This window comes from Nansenia antarctica (genome assembly GCF_963989245.1).
Source record: "Nansenia antarctica genome assembly, chromosome: 1".
Classification (NCBI taxonomy): Eukaryota; Metazoa; Chordata; class Actinopteri; order Argentiniformes; family Microstomatidae; genus Nansenia; species Nansenia antarctica.
In genome coordinates, this window is record NC_137674.1 from 12,929,048 (window position 1) to 12,939,047 (window position 10,000).

The window sequence follows — 10,000 nt, forward strand, 5'->3', positions numbered from 1 at the left end:
GAATGAATGAATGAATGAATGAATGAATGAATGAATGAATGGTCTTTATTGTCATTAATACAGTACAGGTACCATACAACGAAATGTGGGAGGGGGGGGCTCCCCTGGTGCTAGGAAAAAAATACTAAAAACAAGAAGGGAAAAGAGCTGGTTTACATAAATAAAGGCTATGTACACTATCCACTATACTATACTATACAAATAAAACACTGTGCTGTACTCTATGCTATGCTATAAATATCCTATTCCTATCTCTGAACCTTATGTGCACGAGGGTTGTCATATTGCACATAGTATTATTGCACATTCATTTAAAGTGTCGCAGTTTGCAGGTTTGAAATGTTCACAGTTGTGTTTCAATATTGCACTTGATTACAATCTAGTAGCTGCCATCAAATTGTCTAGATTGTCCAGGGCCTAGAACCTAGGTCTTTGCTGTGTTCAGGGCCTGAATGGCCAAGCTGAGCTTCAGTCTATTTGTCCTTGCGGACATGGTCCTGAACCGCCTGCCCAAAACGCTATCTCTCAACAGGTGGACCCCGAGGCCATGCGGAGTTCTGCGCTGGTGCTGTCCTGGCTGCGGCTGGTGGAGGCCGCGCGCTGCGGGGAAGAGCAGAACATGGAGGCCTACCTGACAGGAGGCCAACTGTACTTCCGAACCACCCGGGACATCAGGCAGGAGGAGGAACTGCTGGTCTGGTATGACCCGGAGCTGTCTCACCTGCTTGGCTTCACAGAGATTACAACAAGAGGACCCACTGATGGTGAGAGATAGGTTTATACTCTTGATAACAATGAAGTGCAAAGAAAGGGACATGCTGGGTCATTGGATTTGAGAATAAACCGTGCGTGCCATTTGAGGACTTGTTAGGAGCATTGTTTGGATCGTATAATATCCGTGCCAGAGGTTTAAATATAGCACTGGAAATGGCAAGAGAGGATATAGATGTGGGCTATGGCCTATTATGTTTTTGTTGAGAATATCAGAATATGGCTATAGGTTACTTTGATGATTATCTTACATTTTGTATAAATAATGTTCTTAATATGTGTTTGTTCTAACTTCATAATTAAGTAATAAAAACATGTTTATGTCTTTTACAGAGTTCAAATGCCTCAAATGTAACCAGGTCTTCAATAACGAGCACCCCTACCTGGCGCACTGTCGGTTCCTGTGTACCCAAGTGAGGAACGACGCACTGAACAGAGAGGTTTACGAGCACAAACACATGGAAATAAAGAGACAACATCGAGTCACGGACTTTCACAACATCGCCAGAGATTTGGAACACAGAAAGCCCAGCAGCACCAACGCGGACGCAGAGATCTCCTATCGGAAAAGGAAACTGGAGGACGCGATGATCCATCCCCGGGGAAAGAAGCCAGTCTTGTTGGAGAAGAGTCCCAACATCGCAAACGACCACAATATCACCCAGGTACCTCGGGACCATCCTATCAATGCCCCAGCGTCAACCCAAAAGTACCATCTTACAAAGGACCGTCTGGAATGTAAAAACAACGCTTTTACTGACATTGGAGCGGCTAAAAACAATTGTACCCATGAAAAAGCCACAGAAATACCAGTTCGAGAGACGGGGTTCGAGCAGGCTTCTGCCTCCTTACACTCAAACAGCAACAGTGCATTTTCTTTCGTCCTGCCAAGGAGTGGTCCAGAGGAGCAGAAAAGTGCTTTCTGTAAACCCAACAAAAGAACTTTGACTTCAAATGACTCCACGACGCATCATCCATCCACTGGGATAACGGTCCCCTCCAACCGTCCGGAGGACGTCGCTGACGTGTATGCCTCAAGCTCAAAGACTGTTTTGGGATACAGAAATATGTTGGCGTCTAATTTGTTGAATGGTGCACAATTGCAGGGCGCACAAACCCACATACCCACACCGGTTACGAGTAGCAACGCTTTCTCGTACGCGCCTGAGCACTGGTCCAGGAACATCGGTGCTCAACTGCAAACCACCTCGTCTCTCACGATCCTTCCACCGACGTTCACCTCGTTCGGGGTGTCCGTGCAGAACTGGTGCGCCAAATGTAACCTCTCGTTCCGCATGACTTCGGACCTCGTGTTCCACATGCGCTCGCATCATAAGAAGGAGTTCGCGGTGGAATCCCAGGTGAGGAGGAGGAGGGAGGAGAAGCTCACCTGTCCCATCTGCCATGAGTATTTCCGCGAAAGGCACCATCTCTCCAGGCACATGACGTCTCATACTTAAAAACGATGGACAAAAAAAGACATTGAAATGTTCATTTGAAAATGACACGGAAGGACATTCTGTATGTAATTATTACAAGAATAGATCAATGATATTGAAGAAATATGTTGATAAATTGAGGAGAAAAAAAAACCTAACAACTGAATGTAGGCACTGTCTTGGCCAGTAGGGATTGTGCACAAAGTGTCCACTAGATGACGATAGAGATACATACGTTAATTTACTTTACCACAGTGGATGATAGTAACCTTATTGCGGGTTGTTTTGTAGGTTGGTAAATAACTTATGTCAGAACTGTGCCTTATGAAACTCAGGTTGGAATTGGAGAGAGTTTTGGGGGAGGGGGGGAATCTTGATTGTCTTGATTACAAAACACAAATATGTTTTCTGATGCCTGTTATTCATCAGTTTGCTCATTATCTGATTAGCCAGCAGTAAGCTTTGTACAGAATTCACAGAATTCATTGTGTTTCATTACATCATCTGAAACCATCAACACCAAACAGAAACTGTGTTTGATATTCTCTTTGTTCTACCTGATTGGTGTATTATTGATGCACTGTCCTACCATAAGAGAACCTGTTGTGGACCCTGTTCCACTGGATTGGTTTGGCTTCACCGTACCTCCGCAGATAAGACTGTTTTTTCCTATTCTCAAATGGGTCATGTAGTAGGCTATTAATTACACTTCTGAGTTTAAATTACAGTAACATATTTAATTGTACATGTGACAACTGCTATAATAACATTGTTGAAGATAACTGTCTCTACATAGTAATAAACCATTCATTCATTATTCAGTTTCAGGAAACCAGCTGCCTGTCTGTGCATTGGCTTCCAACAGGTGGAGTCAGCCACCACCTTTCCTTGAATGAAATACTTTTTTCCAAATGCCTCACCTTAGTGCTGGCTACAGGGCTTTAAATGCTATTCCTAAAACCAATTACAAATGAATTAGGTTGGAGGAGATTACTTGCATGATTTTGAAACCCTACATTTAAATATGGTACCAAGACTGGCCTATGTTCAGTTAGAACACATTACATAACTTACTGTGCAAATTAGATAATGTAGTTAATCATCATGGTTAACATTGATGCCATGTAAGCCTATAGGTTGATAATGCCTAGATTTTGCACCTAAATAAACAATAATCTGTAAGCATATATTGACTGACATTATGATGTGGCACACAACTGTGTTCTCTAGGTCTGTGGTATTAGGCTACGAAATACACCTTTTTATGTGAGACATCTTCTGCCCCTCAGCACTACGTCTCCTAAAGACGTCCGCTTTCCCCTCTACTGTGTCCCTAAGAACTTCTATCGCCCCCTTTGTACTGCTTCTCTGTTCCTCCAGTATAAAAAAAAAGAAAGAAAAAAAAGGGGTTTAGAAATAGGTGGTAGAACAAGGTTTGTCCTTCTATCAGTGGCCCCGAGCCTGAGCTAGATTACTCTTCCTGCCACGAATGGTGGACTGATGATTCACATGCTTAGTATTCAAATGTATTGATTGTAAGTCGCTTTGGAATAAGGCGTCTGCTTAATGCCAAAAATGTAAAAAAATGTTATGTTATTGATTCTTTCTTGAAGGATTGGCCCTGACTTGTTCAGTTTTCTAACAGAGGGATTCCTGTAATCTCCTCCTTGTGTGAGAACCATTTAGACAATTACCTCTGAAAAAAACACCCAAAAGCTTTACCGGGCAGACAGAAGCAGTCATAGGCTACAGACATTAGTTTCTCTGTCGCAGGTAAATGAGGCGCGAAGCGGGCAGCAGGCCCCGAAAGGTTCACGGGAAAGTCAAGGCTCGACCCCGTATGAAAGGTCAATCACTCTGTAACACAACCCAACAGCATTTACCATCAAAAGTGGTCTACACACTCTGACTGTGACTATTGAGTCAAACAATCATCACACTGTTTAAGACATTAGAATACATGTCATTATATAAACCCACACATACAATATTAGCCCAGTTCTAATGACCAGAACCACTATTGGCCCCTGGCTCTTAATCACCTGCGGAAAGAGAAGTTTGACACGAGGACAAAACATCCACTGTAGTTTTAATAAACGCCCGCCTTCATGTCCTCTAATTGATCAGCCTTCATTTGGAAACCCAAATATTGTCGTTGTTTTTCCCTCTAACTGTCTTTTATTTATAAACGCTGTAATTATGCGGTTCTCTCTGAACTGAGCGCTCTGAACGTCATTTGCATACGAAAACGCTTTCCCGGGAGAATTCGCTGACCACTCGAGGGTATTTTCCCGTGCGATGCTGATTGCGTCTGACATCGGACTCAATTTCTGCCCGCGTTGGCAAACAGAATGCAGCTGGACCGTTCGAGGAACAGGAAATCCGAAGAAAAAAAATAATAATTCCGCAGATGTTGGACTTGTCAACAGAATTTCCCCTTTTGGCAGATGGCTATTAACATTATGATATAAAAATTATTGCATTGCCGAAATTATCATCAACATAATTTACAAGTAGATACAGAATAGGCTACATTTAGATGATTTCCTTGACTGAAAATTCAAAATTATCTCACTAAAACAGGTGACTGTCCAGCTAGAATCAGTATCATCATTCTTAAAGACCCCATAGCCATGCAGGACCCCAGCAATTGTGTGCTGTTCAACTGAGGAGGCATGAACCAACAACACCTGTGGTTACTGTAAGCACACAACCACACCATCTGTGCCGTAGACATACAGACCTTGGCATAGGCCAGAACATGTTCATGTTGACACCACCGAGCAGAGCAAAAAGGTAAACAAATTAAAAGTTTCATTCTGTTATAACTATGACATCCGGTACAGATTGATTTTTTTATGGTTGGAAAATATTATACTTCTGTTCTAGTATGGCAAAAATATTGACAACGTTTATTATCTCTCTGTGAGCCGCCATAGGACTGACAAGCATCTGATTTAAAGGAGGTGACATCATCTTTAAAATGTCATCTGTTAGAAAGGACCATTGAGGAGAACATCCTGCACTCGGAAACATTCTGCTCTTGAAGGAAGCAGAGGAGGGCTGCGAGGGGAAGTGCACTACCTCTTTTGAAGCTCAAGTGGATGACAGCCTAATTGGTGCCGGCCTGCTTCCTGTGTCAACCAATGATCCATGGCAGCATAGGTCATATCAACCACATCTATATGGTGTAGGATGGAAGGGTAGATGGTACAAATGGGAACCGGCAATCATGTGAGTGGCTGGTTCAGGGTGGTTTCAAGTAAAAGCATTATTATAGGCTATGGATATTATTTGTGTCTCTCACCTAACACTAGTAAATGGAACTTCTAGTATGTTCGTTGAATGGCCATGTCACTCATCGAATAGAGCAACAATACAAAGTAATGATGAAACAATGACATATTCCAGTGACAAAGTTGGATTAAATTATTTTTTATTCTAGGTCTTATAAATGACTACTTTTTCATAACTTAAAACAAGGCACATGTACAAAAACATCAGCTTCTAAAATATAATAATATATGGTAACTAATTTCAACATACTCTCACGTACAATATAGAAAAATATTTCAGTTTTTTTCATAGCAGTCTTGAAAAGTATTATTAAAAGGGGATGGGGGGGGTTCATGAATTCCAGATGCTCTCTTTACAATTCACTGGAGGGTTATTTTAGTAGAACAACTGTACAATAACTATTTTACAACATAATACAAATATGTTACACAAACAAAAAGCTATGGTATGTACAGGATGGATATGGTATGCTGAAAGTTATAGTGCAGCTAGAATGCATCTGTAAAAGCATTTGTAACCATCAACATTTTGTATATTACTGTATTGAATAGGTTGAATAAGCTGTCCAGAGTAAGTCTTTCAATCATTCTATCTCATATGGCCAGTGTGTTGAAGCCCATTCAGAAAACATATGAGTTATATTTGCATGAAACCACTTAAGTGCATTTCTCAGATAGGGGGGAAGGAGGAATGCATTGATGGTTGACTGAGGTCTTATGAATCTGCCCTTTAAAGCATTACGGGTACCTTAAACACAAAACATCAACAAAGCGCCAGTGAAACAGTTTTTAATATGACAGTGAGAATTCCAGTTTCTATGGAGGGAGGAAGCTCCCCACAGCTCTAGTCCTTGACGCTGTGAATGCCGCTGCTCTGAGGACATGACAGGATGTCGACCGCAGACGATGTGCCTCTTCAACTCTCAGTCTCAAAGCGTTAGTGATGGACAAACAAACAAACAAACAAACAAACAAACAAATAAACTGAAGAATGGATGCATGAACGCATCAACTCTTCTGTATGTTTTTGTCCTTTTTCTCCTCCTTCTGTCCGTTCAGTTTAGATTTTCTCCCCCCTCTGTCCTCCCAGCCTATCTGCAGGTGCAGGTGTCCACGGACATGCTTGGGTAAACTTTGAGTACCAGGTTCCTGCCCTCGTCCTGGAACAGCACCCCCAGAGGGCTCATCCTCTCTGGGACACAGCAGGGCTCAGGCACCCCTGGGACTATCCCCACCGCACGCACTATACTCTGGATGGTGGCATGGTTAGAGGGACGCAGCACCTGCGGGAACGCACACAGTTACTGCCAGTTCTTCCACTTCAAATTGTTCAATTACAACAATTAAGTGTCTCCAGATCAGTTGAAATTACAATTAAGAGATTATCCATGTTATTATTCCACATAATGAAATGTGTGGTCCGTCCATTTTTAGTGGATGTCAGAAAAGTGTACTCTAAATGAAGTTACCATTAAGCTAAACAATTGAAAGCTTACAATAAGACCACTCATGTTCTAATAACTAGAGCCCAGTATGAAAAAGCAAAATTGTTCTTACCTTTGGCATGGGAAATCCACAGGTGCCTGCGCAGTAGTAGGCATCGAAGGCCTTGGGTGCGAGGACCCACTCGCTCCAGCCGATGTCTGCGAAGTCGACTCTGAGGTTCCTCCTGGAGCAGCTTATCTGCTGGGCCTCCGAGCCCCACTGCCTCCTCCTGGCTTTACGCATGGTCCGCTGGTCAAAACTCAGGATCGGGGACTGACTCTGGGACTTCCCCCCATCTCTCCCTTCATGTTTCACGCTATCTCTACTACCCCCATCCATCCTTTCGCCCTCCCTGACATCGCTGTTCTGATGTGACCTGCTCTCTTTATCACTGCTTTTCTTTACAGTCCTCTCGTCAACGTGCAGGACCTGTGATTTAGTCCCTCCTTCCCTAAGAACCTGAGATTCACTCTTCCCATCCCTCCCTCCTTCACTCCCCCCATCTCCCCCCTGCTCCCCTCTCTCCTGGCCCTTCCCTCTCCTCTCCTTTCTCCCTGCTTTTGTCTTAGGTTTCAATGCCAGGTAAGTGGTCTCCCACACATCCTCTTTCCTGTATCCGTCAGGCCTGTAGTCCACCTCAGGAAGTTCATTGTTCTGGATCGGGTCTAGGAGAGCTTCCCTTCTCACCCTCGCCGCTGGAGAGGAGTTCGGTTTAGGGTGGAGGTGAGAGGGGTGTGAGTTATCCTCCCCTGCCGGAGGTGAGGGGTCAGGTTCGTACCTCTGGAGGGTAGAGGCCACACTGTTAGGCTCTGCCAAGGCCTGGTCGTCAGCATACAGTAACAGATAGGGCAGATTAGCTGCAGACAGCGCCTCCTCTGGCTGCCTCTGATAATGCTGCCCAAAGTCCATCTCCACTGACAGAAGAAGGAGGCCCTTCACCCTGGCCTCCTTTATGATCTCCGTCACATCCTTCATGGGCCACACCCCTCTCTTGAGAGGGTGGAATGTGACATTGCCCAGCAATGACCCCGTCGACCCCGGGTTGACCCCTGAACCCGAGGGGGAAGAGCGCAGGAGGAGGCGGACGGAGGGAAGAGGGTGGAGGTGGAGAGAGCGGCAGGATGGGGTTTTGAAGCGTTTGCAGAACCAGGCCCTCTGACGGGGGCGCCGGTCAAACAGGAAGTGAAACGTGGCCGACTGGATAACCTCCGAGTCCTGGAGGGAGGTCAGGTTCAGCTGGAACACCCCCCTCTGGTCTGCAGACTCTGGGGAGAGAGAAACAATCATCCCATCAGATGTATGCAGCATGTTCAGCTGTTAGCCAACATCCCTCTACATCCCTCCCCATAGATGGAAAGAAGCAATAAGAGGAACCAGACTCTTGTTCTCCGACGGCTGGGGGACCAGAGGGGGGGAGCGGTGAACTACATATTCATGATGAACATGAACTTCAACAGCAGAGTTATTGTTCATTGTATATGCGTTCTGCGGAAGTATGGAGTGACTTAAGAGATATACATTACCATGGATTCAGCCTGAGGCATATGGAAACGCTTACTAGAGTTCCCCCCAAAGCTTTCCCCTAAGCCCCTAATACAGCCAATACTGTCTGCACAGGCATCAAGACACCATAATCAAATGTTTTAACAGATCTCACATTGTTGTCAAACCCCCTTTACGTCTCTTATTGGATTACGCACATCTTCTGAACTGAAAATATGCATGTGTTATGATATGCCATATGAGAAGTATATGTTGAGTCAATGCCTGTGTTCTGTTATTGGACAATGAAACGACACCGCGCCGCTAAGCCTCTTGACTCCAGCCCAGGAGCCGACAGGATGGCGTTATTGCTTATTGCTGCGTTATTGCTGTCGCCACGTTTTTTTTTTTCGTTTTTTTTTTTGTGTGGCGCGGCAGCTGCGCTCTGCTCGGGGGGAATCGCACACATTCTTGCGCGTATTGCACCTCTGTCTGCGGTAGATCTGCGGCAGAGACATCGCGCCGGCGGGGCCACAGCTGATGCCACAGACAGTGTGCGCCCAAAGCGTCCCGAAATCTCTTAGCGGCATTCTCAGACGGTTCCAAAACAAGCCTATGTATTTGGGGGTGTCTGATCACATGCGCCATGCATGGCTCTGGCGTTTTGTATAATGTTACTAAGCGCTTGTTGAAATTGTAATTGCTGTTCCTTGTTGCGCTGTATTTGCCTAAACACTGGATAACATAATCTATCCTTATGCTTTGCATGAGGTGAAAAGTATGAAAGTATCATAGTCAACCGATATGCAGAGCAATGTGTTTCTCTCTGTCAATAATGTAGATTTCCCAAACAAGCACACATTCACACTCACCTTGGCTGGCTTTGAAACTCCTGACAGTGTTCCCCTCTCTAGGGCGGTTAAGTTCTCTGTTGTACTTCTCGTACAGTTTGAACATGTGTTGAGAGACCATATGCTGATCCACGCTGTCTGACACCGTATCCGATGGAGACTCGAATGTGGTCCCGTCCTGTGCGCTCCTCGGGGTTCGAGACGCCGCAGCTCCAAAACAACAATTCATTAACAAAACGAGCAGATACGACGAAAATACGAAAAAAGCTGCCATTTCAAAAACTATACGAAAATCTGTAACCAACAAGGCAAAATATAGAGCGGAAAAAAATATATCAAAAGATTCCGATCTAGACCTGTACAATGTGGAGGCTGAAATCGGAGGTCAAGTGCGCGTAAAAAGTTTCGCCTCTCAGTTTTTCCACGACTTTCTCCGCTCTTCCTTGGAGAGTCCAGGCAGTCACCCGTGCAGAGGCAACGCTTGTGTGGATGTGGATGTGGATGCTTTCGCCTCTGTAGTCCTGCCACTTTTACACTTGTTTCTGCGTTGCCGCCAGAGGCTACAGGGGTAATACTGGAGCGATGAAAGGTGCTGACGTCTCCTCCTACCAGCCAACGAGATGTGTCTCTACAGCGGTGTCCACACTGGAGGTCATAGAGCTGGAACCCACCCCCC

The 10,000-nt window shown here is 44.9% G+C and overlaps 2 protein-coding genes across 2 annotated transcripts in view; one reads left to right on the top strand and one right to left on the bottom strand.

Moving 5' to 3' along the window:
• The window catches only part of znf488 (zinc finger protein 488), a gene marked incomplete at both ends in the record, with an annotated part of 2,534 nt that extends 303 nt beyond the window's left edge, over window positions 1-2,231 (top strand). Inside the window, 2 exons of the mRNA XM_080529751.1 lie at window positions 533-764; window positions 1,105-2,231. Of these exons, the coding sequence (XP_080385877.1) occupies window positions 533-764; window positions 1,105-2,231 (1,359 nt within the window). The remainder of the gene's footprint in view (window positions 1-532; window positions 765-1,104) is intronic.
• Window positions 2,232-6,597: 4,366 nt separating this feature from the next.
• Window positions 6,598-9,445, bottom strand: gdf10a (growth differentiation factor 10a; the record flags this gene model as incomplete). The annotated part of the gene is given in 5 exon segments (XM_080537309.1): window positions 6,598-6,789; window positions 7,064-7,264; window positions 7,486-7,491; window positions 7,493-8,256; window positions 9,346-9,445. Coding segments are annotated over 5 exon segments (1,263 nt in total).
• Window positions 9,446-10,000: the final 555 nt, after the last annotated feature.